The sequence below is a fragment of the Phacochoerus africanus genome, chromosome 1, assembly GCF_016906955.1.
Source record: "Phacochoerus africanus isolate WHEZ1 chromosome 1, ROS_Pafr_v1, whole genome shotgun sequence".
In the NCBI taxonomy this organism is placed as follows: domain Eukaryota; kingdom Metazoa; phylum Chordata; class Mammalia; order Artiodactyla; family Suidae; genus Phacochoerus; species Phacochoerus africanus.
Window position 1 is genome coordinate 55,866,998 of NC_062544.1, and position 21,428 is coordinate 55,888,425.

The 21,428-nt window shown below is 35.9% G+C and overlaps 1 protein-coding gene and 1 pseudogene across 1 annotated transcript in view; both read left to right on the forward strand.

Annotated features, from left to right (window-relative positions):
- The window catches only part of RICTOR (RPTOR independent companion of MTOR complex 2), a 142,185-nt gene that overhangs the window by 54,190 nt on the left and 66,567 nt on the right, over positions 1–21,428 (forward strand). Inside the window, 4 exon segments of the mRNA XM_047766689.1 lie at positions 6,752–6,816; positions 7,909–8,040; positions 14,416–14,479; positions 21,168–21,294. Coding sequence (XP_047622645.1) covers positions 6,752–6,816; positions 7,909–8,040; positions 14,416–14,479; positions 21,168–21,294 — 388 coding nt within the window.
- Positions 5,523–5,639, forward strand: LOC125114657 (uncharacterized; annotated as a pseudogene).

Below are 21,428 nucleotides of genomic sequence, written 5' to 3' on the forward strand. Positions count from 1 at the left end.
TTGGATGGGGAACTTAAACATCTAAGTAGAAAATCTTTGAAAATCAGGGTGGAGCTCGTAGTGTTTTTGTAAAACAAAAATGAAATATGTCATCGTCTTGAGACTGTTCCCTGAACAACAGGTTTCACTTGAGACCTGAGGGGAAGGGAAGGAAAGGAAAAACCAGAGGTAGACTGAGTCTTACCAGGGCAGCAATCTAATCTGGATTTGCCATTGTCCTTTGGCCTAACACAGAAAAGGATGAACTGTTTTTCTCTTGTTTTGTTTAATTTTATTGGAGTGTAGTTGGCTTACACTTAGTCTCAGGTATACAGCAGAGTGAATCAGTTACACATATACAAACACCCATTCCTTTCAGATTCTTTTCCCATATAGGTTATTATGGAGTACTGAGTAATTCCTCTGAGCTATACAGTAGGTTCTTGTTGCTTATCTGTTTTATATATAATAGTGTGTATATGTTAATCCTAACCTCCTAAATTATCCCTCCCCCCAGCATTTCCTCTTGGGTAACCTTAAGTTTAGTTTTGAAATCTTCGAGTCTGTTTTGTGAATATGTTCTTTTTTTAATCATTTTTTATTACATTCCATATACTAGTGATCTCATATGATATTTGTCTTTCTCTGACTTACTTCATTTAGTATGATAGTCTCTAGGTACATACATGTTGCTGTAAATGGCATTATTCCATTGTTTTTTATGGCCCAGTGATAGTCTGTTGAATCTATGTACCACATCTTCTTTGTACATCCTTCTGTTGATGGACATTTAGGTTACTTCCATGTCTTGGCTAAAGAGTGCTGCAGTGAACATTGACGTGCATGTATCTTTTCTAATTATGGTTTTCTCTGGATATATGCCCAGGAGTGGGATTGCTGGATCATATGGGAGTTTTATATTTAGTTTTTTAAGGACCTTCCATACTGTTCTCCATAGTGATTGCACCAATTTACATTCCCACCAGAAGCGTAGGAGGGTTCCCCTTTCTCCACACCCTCTCCAGCATTTATTGTTCATAGACTTTTTTTAATGAGTTTTATTTTTTCCATTATAGTTGTTTTACAGTGTTCTGTCAATTTTATGCTGCACAGCAAGGTGACCCAGTCACACATAAATGTATACATTCTTTTTCTCACATTATCATGCTCCATCATAAGTGACCAGACATAGTTCCCAGTTTTTTTTTTTTTTTTTCTTCGTCTTTTTGCCATTTCTTGGGCTGCTCTTGTGGCATATGGAGGTTCTCAGGCTAGGGGTTGAATTGGTGCTGTAGCCGCCAGCCTACACCAGAGCCACAGCAATGAGGGATCCAAGCCTTGTTTGCAACCTACACTGCAGCTCACGGCAATACTGGATCCTTAACCCACTGAGCAAGGGCAGGGATCGAACCTGCAACCTCATGGTTCCTAGTCGGATTCGTTGACCACTGAGCTGTAACGGGAACTCCACATAGTTCCCAGTTCTATACAGCAGGACCTCATTGCTTACCCGTTCCAAAGGCAATAATTGCATCTATTAACCCAAATTCCCAGTCCATCCCACTCCATCGCCCTCCCCCTTGGCAACCACAAGTCTGTTCCCCATGTCCATGATTTTCTTTTCTGTGGAAAGGTTCATTTGTGCCATATATTAGATTCTAGATATAAGTGATATCATATGGTATTTGTCTTTCTCTGTCTGTCTGACTTCACTTAGTATGAGCATCTAGTTCCATACATGTTGCTCAAATGGCATTATTTTGTTCTTTTTTATGGCTGAATAGTATTCCATTGTGTATACATACCACATCTTCTTAATTCATTCATCTGTCAATGGACATTTAGGTTGTTTCCATGTCTTGGCTATTGTGAATAGTGCTGCAATGAACATACGGGTGCATGTGTCTTTTTTAAGGAAAGTTTTGTCTGGATATATGCCCAGAATGGGATTGCTGGGTCATATGATAGTTCTATATATAGTTTTCTAAGGTACCTCCGTACTGTCTTCCATAGTGGTTGTACCAGTTTCTGTTCCCACCAACAGTGCAGGAAGGTTCCCTTTTCTCCACACCCTCTCCCCCATTTGTTATTTGTGGACTTACTAATGATGGCCATTCTGACTGGTGTGAGGTGGTATCTCATGGTAGTTTTGATTTGCATTTCTCCACTAATCAGTGATGTTGAGCATTTTTTCATGTGCTTGTTGGCCATCTGTATATCTTCTTTGGAGGAATGTCTATTGGGTCTTTTGCCCATTTTTCCATTGGAGTGTTGCCTTTTTTGACACTGAATTTTATAAGTTGTTTGTATATTTTAGAGATTAAACCCTTGTCAGTTGCATTGCTTAAAACTGTTTTCTCCCATTCTGTAAGTTGTCTTTTATTTTTTATTTTTTCCACTGTACAGCAAGGGCATCAAGTTATATACATTACATTTTTTTCCCCCACCCTTTGTTCTGTTGCAACATGAGTATCTAGACATAGTTTTCAATGCTACTCAGCAGGATCTCCTTGTAAATCTATTCTAAGTTGTGTCTGATAACCCCAAGCTCCCAATCCCTCCCACTCCCTCCCTCTTTTTTTTTTTTGGTAGTTTCCTTTGCTGTGCAAAAGCTAGTCTGTTTGATTAAGTCCCATTTGTTTATTTTTGCTTTTATTTCTATTGCCTTGGGAGAATGACCTGAGAAAACATTTAAAAGCTTGATAGCAGAATGTTTTACCAATGTTCTCTTCTAGGAGTTTGATGGTGTCTTGTCTTACGTTTAAGTCTTTAAGCCATTTTGAGTTTATTTTTGTGCACGGTGTGAGGGTGTTAGTAGACTTTTTGATGGTGGCCATTTTGCCTGGGTGACGGTGCATTGTAGGTGTTTTGTTTTGTTGTTGTTGTTTTAGGGCTGTACCCAAGGCATGTGGACGTTCCCAGGCTAGGGGTTTGAATCAGAGCTACAGCTGCCGACCTATGCCACAGCCACAGCAACTCGGGATCTGAGCCGTGTCTGTGACCTACAGCACAGCTCATGACAACAATGAATCCTTAACCCACTGAGCGAGGTCAGGGATCAATCCCACATCCTCATGGATCCTAGTCTCATTCGTTAACTGCTTAGCCACGAAGGGAACTCCATCATTGTAGTTTTGATTTGCATTTTTCTAAAATCTAAAATGATGTTGAGCATCTTTTCATGTGCTTTTGGGCCTTCTGTCTGTTGGTCTCTTTGGAGAAATGTCTGTTTAAATCTTCTGACCATTCTTGGATTGGGTTATTGGGGTTTTTTGATATAAAGCTGCATGGGATGTTTGTATATTTTTGAGATGAATCCCTTGTTGGTCACTTTGTTTGCAAAGATTTTCTCCCATTCTGTGGGTTGTCTTTGTTTTTTAATGGTTTCCTTTGCTGTGCAAAAGCTTGTAAGTTTAATTAGGTGTCCTTTGTTTATTTTTGTTTTTATTTTCTTTATTCTAGGAAATGTATCACAAAAAGATACTGCTGTGATTTATGTCAGAGAATGTTTAGCCTATGTTTTCCCCTAAGAGCTTTATAGTGTCCAGCCTTATATTTAGGTCTTTAATCCATTTTGAGTTTATTTTTGTGTATGGTGTTAGAGAATGTTCTAATTTTCATTCTTTTGCATGTAGCTGTCGAGTTTTCCCAGCACCATTTATTAAAGAGACTGTCTTTTCTCCATTGTATATTCTTGTTTCCTTTGTTTTAGATAATTGACCATATGTGTGTGGGTTTATTTCTGGGGAGAAAGATGAACTCTTTGTGGGGGTAACATCATCAGGAATCTCTGCATTTTTTTTTTGTCTTTTTAGGGCCTCCCTTGTGGCATACGGAAATTCCCAGAATAGGGGTCACATCAGAGCTGCACCTGCCAGCCTACCCCACAGCCACAGCAGTGTGGGATCTGAGCTGCATTTGTGACCTACTGAAGCCGAAGCTCACGGCAATGCCAGATCCTTAACCCATTGAGTGAGGCCAGGGATTGAACCCACATCCTCATGGATACTAGTTGGGTTCGTTTCTGCTGAGCCATAATGGGAACTCCTCTGCAAGTTTTTATGTACAAAGATTTTAGGATCTACCATAAAACAGGACTCCATGACCAGAACAACAACAACAACAAAAACATAATAAAAACAGACTCAGAGATGATCTACATCATTCATGTCCATTTAGATGGTAAGCACTTTAAAATATTTAAAATATAGTTATGTATCAAGAAAATAGAGCATACTATGGAGAAAGTAGGTGAAAAATGAAGATTTTTTTTCATTTTGATATTAGATGCATACAAAGTTAAATAGAATCACAATATGTATAGTTAAAAATTCTCCGGGGAGTTCCTAATGTGGCACAGTAGAAACAAATGCGACTAGGATCCACGAGGATGTGGGTTTGATCCCTGGCCTTGCTCAGTGGGTTAAAGATCCGGCTTTGCCATGAGCCATGGTGTAGGTCACAGATGTGGCTCAAATCTGGTGTTGCTGTTGCATAGGCCAACAGCTGCAGCTCCGATTCAACCCCTAGCTTGGGAACTTCCACTTGCCATGGATGTGGCCCTAAAAAGTGAAGAAAAAAAAAAACCCACACTAGGAATGTATCATAGATGAGTAGACATTTCAGAAGACAAATAAATAGAAAATACCCAACTGAAGGACAGAAATAAAAGGGAAAGGAGAAAACTCAAAAGAAGACTTAGAAATTTGTGGCATGTACAAAAAGATCTAACATTTGAATTACCAGAGAAAATGGAGAGAAATTGGGCAAAAGTAATTTTGAAGTGAGACAGAATTTTCTAAAATTTATAAGCTACATCAACCTAGAGATTCAGAAATTTGTATTTTTCCTAAGCAGAATAGTTACAAATAAAACCATACTTGGAGAGTTCCTGTTTTGGCTGAGGGGGTTGAGAACGCAACATAGGATGCAGGTTCAATCCCTGGCCTTGCTCAGTGGGTTAAGAAAGGATCAAGCTATGGCGTAGGTTTGGAATGGGCTTGAATTCATTGTGACTGTGGTGTAGGCCTGCAGCTGTAATTCAACCCCTAGCCTAGAAACTTACATTTGCCATAGGTATGGCTGTAAAAAAAAAAAAAAAAAAAGAAAAAAAACCCCACACTTGAACAGTAAAGATTGCTGAAATCAAAGATTAAAAAAAAAATCTTGAGTCTGGAAAAAAGGCTATGACATTCAATAGTAAGACTGAGATCAGGCTTCTCAACAGACAATCAAAACTATCCTGAAATTGTTTTAAGAGCTAGCCTAAAAATCTTTATAGTTTGTAACGAACCCAACTAGTATCCATGAGGACTTGGGTTCGATCCCTGGCCTTGCTCAGTGGGTTAAGGATCCAGTGTTGCCGTGAGCTGTGAGTTGCAGATGCAACTCGAATCTCATGTGGTTGTGGCTGTGGTTGTGGCTGGCAGCTACAGCTCCATTCTGATCCCTAAGCTGGGAACTTCCATGTGCCACGGGTTCAGCCTTACAAAGACAAAAAAAAATTTTAAGTTAAAATATAATTGATTTACAGTTTTTTTACCAGCTTTGCGCAGTTGGTTGTATTGTAGCCATTGAGGTTTATCTGAGGCATGATTATTGCTAAATGAAAACTTCTCCCAATACAGTGTTTTCCAAATTTCTGCTGTTCAGCAAAGTGACTCAGTCATACATATACATACCTTGTTTTTTTATACATTTTTTCCATCATGCTCTATCCCAGGAGACTGGATATAGTTCCCTGGGCTAGACCTTCTTGTCTGTCCATTCTAAATTTAATAGTTTGTATCCATTAACCCCAAACTCCCAGTTCATCCCACCTAAAATCTTTATAAATACATCAAGTCTCACTTAGTCCTTCAAACACCTAAGTGAAAAAAAATCATTTTTGGACAAAGACGAAAAGAATCTGTTACCAGCGATCTTGACTATAAATGAAACAAATGAAGACACCAGTAAATAAATCAACAACAATGAATGGAGGATTCTTTAAGCAGAAGGGAGAATATCCCATAAAGAGAACACTGAAGTGATGAATAAAGGAAATTGTGAATTTGAGAGTAAATATAAATTGATATTGACTAAATATTAACTAAACAGAAAAATGACATCTTACGGGGCCTTAAAAGATAGGCAGAAAAAAAACCAAAGTGAAAGGTAAGAGGAGTAAATGGAGTTAAAGTGTTGAAGGAGTCTCACATTATCAAGGGCATGGAAAGTAATAATTTGTTAGACTATAGTAAGTCAGCAATGAGTGCTGTAATCTCTATGGTAACAACTAATAGAATAGTTTTCAAAATAGTAAAAAAAAAAAATTGGGAGGAAAAGAAAAGTAAAAAATCATTGGGGAGTTTCCACTGAGGCTCTGTGGTAATGAACCTGACTAATATCCATGAGGATGTGGGTTCCATCCCTAGCCTTGTTCAGTGGGTTAAGGATCCAATGTTGCTGTGAGCTGTGGGGTAGGTTGCAGACGTGGCTTGGATCCTGAGTTGCTATGGCTGTGGCCTAGGCCGGCAGCTGTAGCTCCGATTCAACTCCTAGCCTGGGAACTTCCATATATGGTACCTATGGCTATAAAAGGACCAAAAAAAATTGGTTAACTCAAAGGCAAGAAACCTAAAACAACTGTCAGGTCTGCATAATTGGACAACAGAATCATATGTTATTGAAAATTTTTCTTAAAAATGCCTTATTTTCCAGTCTAAAAAGTTAACATGTAAAAATAGACAAAAATAAATAATACATACATGTGTGCTTGTTTTTCTGACAGCTGCTTTGTGATATTGGCCATAGTGAAGAAAAACTGGGTTTTAACTATGAGGATATCATAATTTGGTAAGTATAATTCACTTCCCTTTCTCATCCCTTGTCAATTTTAGTAGTAATTTCAACTTCGGTAATTTTAAGCTAAAAATAGGATAACACCTCATTTTGATTTTTTAGAAACAGCTATTTGAATGTCATAATAATTTAGGAATATTTTTAACTGTTACCCTGTTGTTCTTACTGTTACTTTGTAATTATTAAGTATAAAGACCCAAAGCTAATGTTGAAAAGTACCTGGACTTCAGTCTATACTTCTAAATTAATTCACAAAATAAAAGTTCTCACATTCCTAAGAGCATGAAGAACCTGTCCAATTATCTCTAGATCTCAGGTAGACAAAGTGTGCTTATGGCAAAACTTGATTTGTTCATGCTTACCAACAGAAGTGCAGTGTTACAGTTTCATAGCCGTCTTTTCGGTATGTCTAGGAATTACAATTGATATAGTCTCTTCTCTCATTGTATTTTTATTTATTAGTTTAAACCAGTGATTCTCTGGGGGAAGTGAAGCAAGTGGGTAGATAGAGGGGAATAGATTGTAGGGGCATATAAAATACCGTCCGAAAAAGGCAAATTTAATTTCTCATTGTTTATATAAAATTAACTTACAGGAGTTCCCCTTGTGGCTCACTGGATTATGAACCCGACTAGTATCCATGAGGATGTGGGTTCAATCCCTGGCCTTGCTCATTGAGTTAAGGATCTGGCTTTGTCTTGAGCTGTGGTATAGGTTGAAGACACGGCTCACATCCTGTGTTGCTCTGACATAGGCCGGCAGCTGCAGCTTTGATTCGAACCCTAGCCTGGGAACTTCCATATGCTGCACGTGTAGCCATAAAAAAAGGAATAAAGATAAAGAAAATAAAATTTACCACAGAAGGTAGTACAAAACCCAGTAACATTTTCTTGACTGGTAAGAATGTACCAAGGAGGCACAAATTAAAAAATAACAGTAGCGAAATTCCTTGGCTTACAGCAAATTATTTTTGTATATGTAAAGTTACTAGTACCTTTGCTTATTTCAACTGAGGAAGGATTTGGTACCATAATTTTCTGTTTATTTGAAACTTATCAGCAAGACTTTTTGTTTGTTTTCATACAGTTTGCGGTTAGCTTTATTGAATGAAGCGAAAGAAGTGCGGGCAGCAGGGCTACGGGCTCTTCGATATCTCATCCAAGACTCCAGTATTCTACAGAAGGTGCTAAAATTGAAAGTGGACTATTTAATAGCTAGGTAATTTTCCTAGAGCTCTCTGTATTTCTGTACATTTTTAAAAATTGTGTATGAATTTAATTAGCATACCTACAAGAAAGTATACAGACTTTTAGTATATATAAAGCCTGATAATTTTTACAGATAGATGCAACCAAGTACTCTGTTATCCCACATAAGATAGGAAATGTTTTCAGCATCCCTATCAAGTTCTCTTGTGTCTCCAACCAGTAGTAAACATTACTTTGATATTTCTTATTTTAGACTAGTTTTTCCTATTCTTGAGTATCATGTACTAGAAGTATTCATCTTTACTCTTTTCTTTCCTCAGTGTTATCTGTGAGATTTATCAATTTTGATTTTTTTTAAAAAATTTCTTTGGAATATTGTATGTTATGAATAGAGCATAATTTGTTTATTCTGTTGATGACTTTTTTCTCCCAGAGTTGTTTTCAGTATTTGGCTATTTTGAGTAAAGCTACCCTGAACATTCTTGTACAAGTCTGTTGGACATGTATACTCAGTTCTCTTAGGTATATAGGTAGGAGTGAAATTGCAGGGTGATAAGTTTTATGTATATTTAACTTGAGTAGTTACTGCCAAATAATTTTCCAAAACGGTTGTACTGATTTACACTCTTACTTACTAGCAGTGTTTGAGAGCTCAATCTCTCCACATCATCATCAGCATTTGCTATTTTCAGTTTTTATAACTATACACCTTTCTACCATGGTTTTCATTGTGAGTTTCATTGTGGTTTTAATTTTATTTCTGTCATTTGCTTGTTAAGTATTTGGATAGCCTCTTTGAACTTTGCTCATTCGTAAATTGAATTGTCTATCTTATTATGTAGGCGTTCTTGATGTCTTCTGGATATGAATCCTTTTGAGCACATGTATTGAGAATATCTTCTCCAAGCCAGTCTACTTTGTCTTCTTACTCTTTTTAATTAATAAAATCCAATTTATCAGCCTTTTATTTGATAGTTAATGCTTTTGGCCTCTTTGGAAGATAATACCCTATGTTTTCTTCTAAAGGTTTTATTCCTTACATGGTGAAGTAGGTGTCAGGTCATGATTCATTTTTCTCTCTTTAGATATCCAATGTGTATTAGTAACATTTTTTGAAAATATTTTCCTTTCATGTCTAAATTAGCTTTATTTTGTTGTAAATCAGGTAACTGAAAAGTATTGATCTATTTTTACATTTCCCATTCTCTTTAGTTGGCCTGTTGTCTATTCTTGCCCCATTTTAAATGATTGCAGCTTTACAATAAGTGTTGATATCTGCTAAGCCCTCTAGCTTTTCTTCTTCAAGTCTCTCTTGGCTATTTTGGGTTCTGTATTTCCATGTGAATTTTAGAGTCAATTTGTCCAATTCGTAAAACTTTGTGAGGTTTTTTGTAGTTATTGGATTGACGCTCTGAATAATTTGGAGTGATTTAACATCTTTTTTTTTTTTTTTGTCTTCTTGCCTTTTCTAGGGCCGTTCCCATGGCATATGGAGGTTCCCAGGCTAGGGGTCGAATCGGAGCTGTAGCCACCAGCCTACGCCAGAGCCACAGCAACACCAGATTTGAGATCCGAGTCGTGTCTGCCACCTACACCGCAGCTCAGGGCAATGCCAGATCCTTAACCCACTGAACAAGGCCTGGGATCCAACCCGCAACCTCATGGTTCCTAGTGAGATTCGTTAACCACTGTGCTACAACGGGAACTCTGGAGTGATTTAACATCTTATAGAATCTTCCAAACCTTTATTTATTTGAAACTTTCATTTCTTTCAACATTTTGTAATTTTCTATGCCGAGGTCTTACACATATTTATTAGGGTTTTTCTTTTTTTTTGTTTTTTTTGTTTTTTTTGCTTTCTAGGACCCGTACCTGAGGCATATGGAAGTTTCCAGGCTAGGGGTCAAATCAGAGCTGCAGCTGCCAGCCTGCGCCACAACCATAGCAACGCCAGCTCCAAGCCGCACGTGCGACCTACATACACCACAGCTTGTGGCAACATTGGATCTACTGAGCAAGACCAGGGGTCTAACCCGCATCCTCATGAATACCAGTCAGGTTTGTAACCTGCTGAGCCACAAGAGACACTCCCTCTAAGTCATTTATTAAATGATAGTATTAATGTAATTTTTTTCCTTTTTCATAGTTTTTGCTATTAATATCTAGAAAAATAATTGTAGGATTCTATTTTCTAGTTTTGTATATTAACTTCTTATCTTGGTGCTCTTGCTAAATTCACTTTTTAATTCTAATAGTTTTTAGGCTTATTTTAGAGTTTCTATATACATGAGCACTAATTGCAATTGACGACCACTTTATTTCTCCCTTCCCAATCCTACTATTTTTCTTTTCCTCGCCTTATTGTGCTAGTTAGAATATTACATTGACTAGAAATGGTAATTGGACAGCTTTATTTTGCTCCTGAATGCAAGTTGAACGTGTTCATTTTTTTGGCATTATTTATGATACTTACTATAGACTTTTAGTGAATTTCTTTGTATTCCTTGTTTACATTCCTAAAATAAACACCTTCTGTTCATGAAGTCTTTTTACTTTAAATATGACTATATTTAGTTTGCTAATGTTTTCTGGAAGATAATTTGCAGCTATGTTTATGAGTGGTATTGCCCTTTATTTTTCTATTACTCTAATATCCTTGTTTGGTTTTGGTATCAAGAGTATGTTTATAGAACAAGTAGGAAAATGTTGCCCTCTTTTTATATTCTCTAGAATTTACTTAAGATGAGTATTTCTTTTTTTTTTTTTTTTACCATACATAATTGGTAGAATTCAATGAATTTGTCTAAGCCTGGGGTTTTCTTTTTTAGAAAGTTTTAATATCATGGATTCAATTTTTTGAACTGACACAGTATATTCAGATTTTCTACTTCCTTCATCAGCTCTTGCTGAAGCTTTCTTATTGCGTTCATATTTAGAATTGTTAAACCTTTGCATTGGACTAATCTTTTTTTTTTTTTTTTTTTGCTATGCCTGTGACATATAGAAATTCCCAGGCCAGGGAACAGACCCACATCATTGCAGCAAACGGAGCTGCTGAAGTGAGAGTGCCAGATCCTTAACCTGTTGGGCCACGAAGGAACTAGAGCTAAACCTTTTATAGTTATAAAACGTCCCTCTTTATTCCTAGTAATACTTCTTTTATGAGTGTTCATGTTATCTAATATTAATATAGCTATAATAACATTCTTTTATTTATGGTTAGTGTAATATATCCTTTTCATCCTTTACTTTTTATCTTTTTTGTTCTTATATTTTTCTCTCCTGTTAACATTACATAGTTTTTTTTTTTTTTTTAATCTGGTTTGACCATCTCTGTTTTTTAATTGGAGTATTTAGACAGTGGCTAGAGGGTTTTTTTTTTTTTCTTTTCTTTTCCCTTAGGGCCGCTCCTGTGGCATATGAAAGTTCCCAGTCTAGGGGCGAATTGGAGTTGCAGCTGCTGGCCTATACCACAGCCACCGCAACACCAAATCCAGGCCGAGTCTGTGACCTACACCATAGCTCACGGCAAAGCCCGATCTTAACCCACCCACGGAGTGAGGTCAGGGATTGATCCTGCATCTCTGTGGATACTAGTCAGGTTCACAACCCGCTGAGCCACAATGGCAACTCCCAAGGCTGGTGGTTTTTTATATGCAGAGTCTATGGACTTTATCTAAAGTAATTATATATATATGAGTTTGTCATTTAGCCATTCGTTTTCTCATGTATTTGACTTTGTTTGCTATTTTGCCATTGGTATTCTATTTGTCACATCTATTCTCTGTTCTTGTCTTGCTCCTCCTGCTTCTTTAGGAATAATCAAGAGTTTTTTTCCTCTTCTATTAATACTTTGGTTATAAAGTCTTCTTCTTCTAGCAGTTGCCCTAGAGATTATATTTATCCTAGATATATTAAAGTTGACTACTTTTTTACAACCAGAACAGTGTAGGAAACCTCTTACAGTTTAATCATGTCGTCTCCCCTCTGACTTTTGTATTTTTGTTTCTATGTATATTTATAACCCCACAGAACAGTCTTGTTATGGATTAAAGTGGAACTATTTACATTTACCTATGTTATTTACCTGTTCAATATTCCTTGCATTTCCACACTTTCATCTTGGGTCACTCTCTGTTTTAGTGAATTTCCTTTGCTATTTTCTGGTAGTGTAGGTCTACTGGAGTTGAATTCTCTCATCTTTTATTTGCCCATAAATGCCTCTATTTGCCTTCTCAGTTGAAGGCTGGTTTTCTAACTGGTTACTGTTTTTCAATACTTTAAGTTACTGTCTTCTAGATTAAAAAAAAAATCTTCTGAACAATAAATAGTCTCCTTGTTTCGTCTTTGTAAGTGATGTGTCTTTTTCTCCTTTGGTTACTTTAGGTTTTTTCTGTTATTTTCTCTCCTATCCTCTGGTACTCCAGCTATAAAATGTTGACTCTATTTTGCTATCCCACGTGTCTCTGATGCCCTTACTGTATTTTCAGTCTTTGTTGACTCTTTGTGCTTCAGTGTGGTTAGTTTCTAACCTGTTTTTTTTTTTTTTTTTTTAATAGTCCTCCATCCTGCTAGTAAATCAGTCTCTTGAATTTTTAATTTGTTATTGTATTCCTGTAATTTATATTTTACTCTCAGTTAAAGATTCTAGACCTCTGCTTTATTTCTTCATTGATTTCTTGAGGACAGTAATTATTTCTAGCCCTCCTATGACAACTCCAGTATGTAGTTCTCCAGTGTGTTCTGTTTCTCTTGTCATTTTCTTTTCTTGGTTTTTGGTTACTTGACCCGTTTTTTCTTTGTTTAAAGGCATACCTCATATTATTATGTGATTGGATGTGAACATTGTATATTCAAAGTTTTTGGTGCTGTATCATGTTATTTTTCTCTTAAAAGAGTTACGCTTTATTCTGAAATACTGGCTCATCACATTGATTCAATTAAAATTTGGTTATTACCTTTGCCTTTGTTCTAGGAGGCTATTTGGAATCTCAAGTGAAAGTGTAGATGTTTGGCACCCTTTTCATCCTGACCAGCCTTGAGCCCTAACATCTTTCTTAGAATGTTATATACTGGCTGAAATTTCCAATCAGTTCTTTGGCTTTTCAGCAGCAGCTTTTTGCTTGATTTCTGGGATTTTAACCCTGCCTTGGAGGGGATTGCATGCAAATTCTTCCTTACTTTACTGTTTTCTTTTCTCTGAGATTTTTTTTTTTCCCTTCAAGTTCCAGGCATTTTGGCTGTCCCTAAAGTTCATTCTGTCTCTCCAGTACAGCAAGATTTTTGCTTTCTTCTAGGACTATATTCCCAAACTGGGGATTGACAGGTGTCCCTGGGGACAAAGAGGAGTTTGTGCTTCTCTTTCCAGGGATTATTATCTACTACCCTTTAAACAGTTGCTTTATGAAGTACTTTATTTAACCTTTATAGTTATTTTTGGCAGAAAGATTGGTCTGATCTCTTGTGGCCAGAAATGGATTCTATGTTTATTTACTTTTTAATAAAATTGCTTCAGAGTAATTGTATTCAAATAACAGAAATTCTTTTTGAGTAGCAAATTATCTATTCATATATAAAGTATTGATTAGAATAGTGAACTAAATTAAACATAAGTAAAATTGAATTATTCTGCCACATAAACCAAAGTATTATTATTATTATTTTTTGGCTGTGCCCATGGCATATGGACATTCCTGGGCCAGGGAGGGAACCCTTGGTGCAGCTGTGACCTGCACCACAGCTGTGGCAATACCGGATCCTTAACTCATTCTGCCACCTGGAACTTCCCAAAGACTCTTTAGAAATTGAGTGATTTAATAACTTTTACAGAAATGTTAGTTAAGTGATATTTTGGCTTTAATTTTTTGAAGTACATTCAGATTTCAGATTATATTTTGGTAAATAGAATTATTGTGGCTAATATAAGATGTTTAACTTAGTCATAATATGTAAAACTTAAGGCTGTGGTTAAAAATCACAATTCAACTAAAACAGGCCTGAAATATTTTTTCTTCACAATTTTCATAAAATGTCTGTAACTTTATCTAAGATAGGTAAAATTTTTTTTTCAGTAGATTTCTGATACTTTGCTTTATGGATATGTTTATTATTTCAGTATAGACATATGTTATTCTATAAAATATTTACTATATACTTTCCTGGAGTTTTTAAATGAAATAGTTTTTAATGTTTTGTTATAAGAAGTAATAATTATTAGAGATATTAAATTAACTAAATAAGTATCTGCTGGTACCTAAAAATTGCATGTATTAAATTTTTAAAATGCTATATTGACATGAAGATGGGTCTGATCTAGTGGTATTATACAAAAAATTGTTTAATGAGATTTTTTTATCAATAATTAAATATTTTGTGTATTATTTAGGTGCATTGACATACAGCAGAGCAACGAGGTAGAGAGGACACAAGCACTTCGATTAGTCAGAAAGGTAGGCTCTGTGTCTGAGAGTAAAGGCAGATTTATGATTTTCATGTTAAGCATTTTACGTTTTTAGATTTAGACTGTTTTGTGAAATCTTTCTATTAAAATTTGAAGACTGAATACTCATTAAATATTTTTATTTTGTTAAAATTATATGTGAGTTAAATAGGTCTATTAAACCTCAAGGTAAGCATAGTTATTTTGTGTAATTACTCTATTTGATTAGGTATAGCTAGGACAGTATTTTTTAAATTAAATATTGTATAAATTGGAAAGAATATTTCTTCCTTTAGTATACATGTTAATGAAATAACTGCTTTGATATGAAATTGAAGAAAGAGGATTACTTGCTCCCCAGCCTCATTTTTTCTTAATTGTGTGCTAGAGTTAATCCTATTATGTGAATGTCAAAAATAGTTACAGACTGGTTGTTCTGAAGATGAATTTGGATACAATCAATAGGCAGTTGCAATAAGTAATTCAGGCTATTGTACAGGATAAAAGGCCAAAAATCTAAACTCTACAAGAGAGGGTGTTGAGAATAATCCATAATGATTCTAATAAGAGATCTTCCAGTAATTTTTCGTTGTTATTTAATGTAATGTCATGCCCTAATGGCAGGGAACCGAGACCTAAATTGGTTAGGGTATAGCTTGTATGAGAATTTTTTCATGTTTTATCCTTAAGTATCATATTCTATCATGAGCCTTATGTAGTGTACGTTTGTTTTAATGTAAAAACATCTAAAATTATTTAATAGTTAACTTTTTTAGTTCTTCTCTTTCTTCCCTACCTTGAAATTCAGTGCATGCTCCAGAATTGCAGAATGCTGAGTTTGTGCATTTACTAGATCTCTTCTCTTTCCTTTTTCTTCCAGTGTCTAGTTTGTGGTTAGTAATAGTACTCACAAGTGAGTGTAGTAGTAAGAAGTAAATGGATGAGTTGTCTTCAAAGAAGTTTACAGTTCTAGTGAGAGTGAAATTGGAGATAGATTAAAAATGTTTGTTATAGGTAAATTGTTATGTTGGTGTCATGATTTGACTCTTCAGATTTAAATTCAAAAGCTGGGTTGGTTTTTACCTATTCGTACAGTCTCTCCTACTGCCATGATTTTGAGAATTCAAGATAAGAAAACAAAATTTATTTCTGAAGAACCTAGAATGACTCTTTGGTTACTTGAGTCATGTGTGTGTGTGTGGGTGTGTGTGCCTGTGTATGTGTGCGTGTATGTGTGTCAGCGTTTATCATACTTGGAATTAAATGTGAGAAATTAAGATATATATTGATTATATTAAAAATAAAAAACTTATTACAAGTAAACATAATGAATACCATGTTTGTATAAAAATAACTATATTTTCCAAAAAGAAAATTAGTGTGTAGAGTGGCACGATTTTAGATTTTTGCAAATTTCTTTAGCATTTATTCTGATAGAAGATAGCTGCATTATCATATTTGCTTCTGCATTCAATCTGTTATGATTTCACATGCAGTGGAGCCTCTGGATAACTTCCATATATACTTGTGAGAGAATGTGAGTAAAAAGACAAATAATGTCTTCGTATTACTATGAAAATAGTTCTAAGTTTGCAAAATCTCTGAAAATATCCTAAGGACCCTCAGTGTCTTAAACCACACTTTGAGAGTTGTTGCATTAAAAACTGCATTCAGAAGAAAAAACAACTCCAAATGGATTAAATTAAATTCATCTTATTTGAATTATTCACTAAATATTTTATTTCAGTTCTCTATAGTGCTTTGTGCAAGTTACAATATAATTTATAAAAGAGCCCAGAAAAAGTAAACAGACCCTTAAAAATAAGTAATGCCATAACAAAAATATAATTTTATTTTGTTATCTTTTGAAGAACAGAGTAATTTGAGGCAAATGTCATTTGTGGATCCAAGGATCAGGCTCAGAGGAAGAATTGTGTCACAGGGTTCCTCCTTGGTTTAGCTAAAAGCGGTTCGTGTTAAAGGGAAAGCACACTTGCTGAATGAACTGTAGCCTCTCTTAGCCAGAGGAACTATAATTTCACTAATACTTTTTTTTAGGATTTTATTTTATTATTATTTTTTGAGGATTTTTATTTATTTGTTATTTTTTTATTGTAGCATTTATAATAGTAAAAAAAAACAAAAATGATAGTCATCTAATGCCATTGAATTGTATACTTAAAATTTTTTTTAACTTAAATTACAGTTAATTTACAATGTTCTGTCAATTTCTGCTGCACAGCAGGTGACCCAGTCATATGTATACCTACATTCTTTTTCTCATATTATTTTCTATCACGTTCCATCACAAGTGATTGGATATAGTCCCTGTGCTATACAGCAGGACCTCATTGCTTATCCACTCCAAATGCAGTACTTGTAATGATCAAAGTACATGTTTCTTTTTTTCCAGCAACATCTTGGCAACTGAGCTAGCAGAAATTAATGTTAATAGTATAATTGCTGGGTCACTGTGGGTTTTTTATATGTGTTCAAAACAGTTTTTACATTTTCTATGAAAGCGTTAATCTTTTATTAATTTTTGTCTTTTAGGGCCACACCCATGGCATGTGGAGGTTCCCAAGCTAAGGGTCCAGTTGAAGCTGTAGCCGTAGGCCTACGCCGGGGCCACAGTAATGCGGGATCCAAGCCACGTCTGCAGCCTACACCATAGCTCACAGAAACACCAGATCCTTAACCCACTGAGTGAGGCCAGGGATTGAACCCTCATCCTCATATGCTAGTCAGGTTCGTTAACCTCTGAGCCACGATGGGAATTCCAAGCATTAATCTTTTATATTTGAAAGTAAAAGCAGAAACATTTGTTGCTTTGTAATAAGTTGGCTTTTTGAATAATTAAGGAATACTCAAGTTAACTTTTTCTTCTCTTTCACCTGTTTCCTTCATTTTAAGAGATTTTGTTGTTCCCTTGTTCCTTTTTCAGTGTCTCGGAAAAGACAATGCTTCCTGGCTTTTGTGCCTCTCATTTTCTGTATTATTTTCCCATTGATCAGCTCTTGCTACTCTTTATCTAATTTAAATTCTTATTGCCTGCCTCATTTAAGCCATTATTTTCTTCTTATGTCATTTATTAATTCATGTAATAAGAGATTAATATAGCACAGATTTTATATATTTGAAAGGGATTCACTTAAGGGATATAGAACAAGATATCAGCAAATCCAGAGTGAAAAACTCAGTTCTGCAAATTTCCAAACCTACACTGGCCTATGAGTCCTTTTGGTGTTAAGGCCAACCTGCTTATCTTGGCATTTAGAGCCCACTTAGGGGTCAGCCAGTTATGACCCGTCTCATTATGCCATTATGTGTGTATACAAGCTGCCCTTTACCACTACTACAATCATTATTTCTGTCCTACTCTTTTCATTTCATTTCAATCCCTTTCTACATTGTATTCACCTTGCAGTCTCAGCTGGAATTTCAGATATTTCCCTTAGAGAACTCAGTATTTCTATAATTATTTTATAGCAGGTCTTCAAATTTATTACCCACTTACGGTCTTTAGTTTGTTTTATATTATGTCTATTCTATCATGTCAAAAAAAGATGATTAAACTTTCATTTTAGTAGAGACTAAATTCTATGACTTTTCTCTTATTGATTACTCATTGATTTAGGAGAAAAGCATTCTCTGATTTACACAGAATTTAAGAGTTTATTTGGATAAATTTTCCATGGAAAATAGGATGAACAATTTCATTTATTAAAAAATTTAAATTACAGCCACATGTGCAGCCCTAAAAAAAAAATAGACAAAAAGATTTAAATTACAGTTATCCATTTCATAAAACTACACTTGAGATTCATCATCTAGTCAAATACATCCTCATTTACAAATGAGGAAACTAAGGCACACAGAATTGATTTGGCCAAGGTAACAGGTTTTTGTTTTTTTTGTCTTTTGTCTTTTTAGGGCTGCACCCAAGGCATGTGGAAGTTCTCCACCACAGCTCATGGCAACGCCGGATCCCTAACCTGCTGAGCAAGGCCAGGGATCAAGTACGAGTCATCATGGATACTTAGTCGGGTTCATTAACCACTGAGTCACTACGGGAACTCCCCAAGGTAACAGTTTATTAATGGCCAATTTGGCCCTAAAAGCCAATTGGCCTGGCTTCTGGCCAGCTCTTTTTAGAGTACATTACATATGTTTTACTGTCTTAGGAATTTTTCTTATAAGCTCCTTATAAGCATAATAATATATCAGTAAATATTAACATATAAATTAATATCGTAAGTTAGGATTTTCTCACCCAAGATGATCTGTTTCTTTCTTTCTTTCTTTCTTTTTTTTTTTTTGCCTTTTTTTAGGGCTACACACACCCACAGCATGTGGATGTTCCCAGGCTAGGGGTCTAATTGGAGCTACAGCTGCTGGTCATGGCCACAGCAGCACTGATCCAAGCTGCATCTGCGACCTACGCCACAGGCCGTGGCAGTGCTGGATCCTTAACCTACTGGACAAGGCCAGAGATTGAACCGCAACCTCACTGTTCTTAGTCAGATTTGTTTCTGAACTCCAGAAGATCATTTTCTCATACCTCTTTTCCCTTTCCTTTACTTCTTTTTTCTCCAGCATTTTTGATTAATAGAGAATACTGATTAAGAAGCAAATGTAGACACTTTAGTAGATTGTACAGTTACTGGATATCTGTTTTATGGTTGTGGAACAGTATAATTTCATTTGAACCTTATATCACATAATGTTGCTGAATGACACGAGATCTCTTGCCATTATAGATCTCTACTTTGAACCTTTATTGGACTTTACTGGATAGTAATTTAGCTATATTGTATCCTCTAATTATGTCATGGTACAAGTGTTCTTTTTCTTTTTTGGGCTGCACCTGCAGCATATGAAACTTCCCAGGCTAGGGGTATAATCAGAGCTATAGCTGCAGACCTATGCCACAGCCACAGCAACACCTGATCCAAGCTGTATCTGCGACCCTACAGTACAGCTCATGGCAACACCGGATCCTTAACCCACTGATCGAGGCCAGAGATTGAACCCACATCCTTACGGACACTATGCCAGGTTTTTAACCTGCTGAACCACAATGGGAACTCCCAAGTCTTATTTTTCAACAGGATTGTAAATATAGTAACCTCCAGAACAAATTAATTATCCCCAATGTTTATCACCGCCCAAACAGAAGAAAACATTTTCTTCTACTCTCATGCTAAGACCTGTTAATTTGTTTTCTTTTTTTTTCCTTCTCTTTTGGCTACCCTGTGGCATATAGAGTTCCCGGGCCAGGGACCAGATCTAAATAAGCCATAGGTGTGACCTAAGCCACAGTTGTGGCAACACTGGATCCTTAACCCCCTGTGCCAGGCTGGGGATCGAACCTGTGTCCCAGCGCTCCCAAGACGCCGCCAGTCCTGTTGTGCCACAGGAGGAACTCCAAAGACCTGTTAATTTTGAAATACCTTATCTACCAAATAGTCTTTATTAAACAGTAATTGTAAAATTTTTCTTGCTATCTTCCAAATTGAAGATATCTATTATCTGTTTTTAGTATTCCAAATATGTTATTTCCAATTAAACTTTTCATTTAAAATGAGATTCATCAGAAGTTTTATCACCAGGAACAAAATGTTTACATCACAATTTTTGAAGTGTTAAAAATAGATTATGGGAGTTCCTGTTGTGGCGCAGTGGTTAACCAATCCGACTAGGAACCATGAGGTTGCGGGTTTGATCCCTGGCCTTGCTCAGTGGGTTAAGGATCCAGCATTGCCATGAGCTGTGGCGTAGGTTGCAGAGGCGGCTCCGATCCTGCATTGCTGTGGCTCTGGTGTAGGCCAGTGGCTACAGCTCCGATTAGACCCCTAGCCTGGAAACCTCCATATGGCATGGGAACAGCCCAAGAAATGGCAAAAAGACAAAAAAAAAAATTATGGAGAGATTCCTGGCTGCCTTGAAGTAGCAAATAACCATGAGTGAGTTACCTGTGACAAAGACCTGAGGGCATCCTCTAAGAGCTCAGAGCAATCTCTCAACAACTTTTGAAGAAAATAGGTTATGGGTTATTTCTTTTCTTCTTTTTTTTCTGGCCATGACTGTGGCATAAAGAAATTTCCTGGGCCAGGGATCAAACCCACACCACATCAGTGGCCTGAGTCACAGAGGTGATAATGCCAGATCCTTAAATGCTGGGCCACCAGGAAACTCCTAGATCATGGATTATTAACTTTTCCTTTTGATATAACAAGATGTGATAGCTAGAGATAGGAAGATTATTAAGCATTAGTTGCAGCAAAGTAAGAAAAATGAAAAATTTTTTTGAAAGTAGGAAAGAATGAGGGCTCAAATCAGATTTTGATCATGGAGAGAGTTGGGTTATTGAGGTAAATTGATAGGACTTAGTGGTAGTTATATATGGGGAAGGAGTCAGGAATGTAATAGTACAATAGTATGTTGGCAGCTGTTGTCACCATTGACTTACTTTGTCTAGTTACTGAAAAGAAAAAACTTTTTTTTGATGGCAGTGATTATTAACATTTAGTGCATCAGTTATTTTATTGGTCCTTTGACATGTTCATATGAAGCAGATTAAATTTGGTGCCTGAATCTTATATCTATAGTGTTAAACACCTCATGCTGAACAAAATAGGTTTTAAAAATGTATTATGAAATAAATAACTTCTTTTTCTGATTTCTCTCTGTTACAGATGATTACTGTGAATGCTTCCTTGTTTCCTAGCTCTGTGGCCAACTCATTAATAGCAGTTGGAAATGATGGACTCCAAGAAAGAGACAGAATGGTTCGAGCATGCATTGCCATTATCTGTGAACTAGGTCAGAATTTTCTCTGTAATAAAAAATGTAGTATTTTAGAAAGAATATATAACATTTTAATGCCTTTAATACATGAATTATTTAGTTATTAAAAATATATGAAAAATTCAGACATTCCTGATAGAGAACTAGAG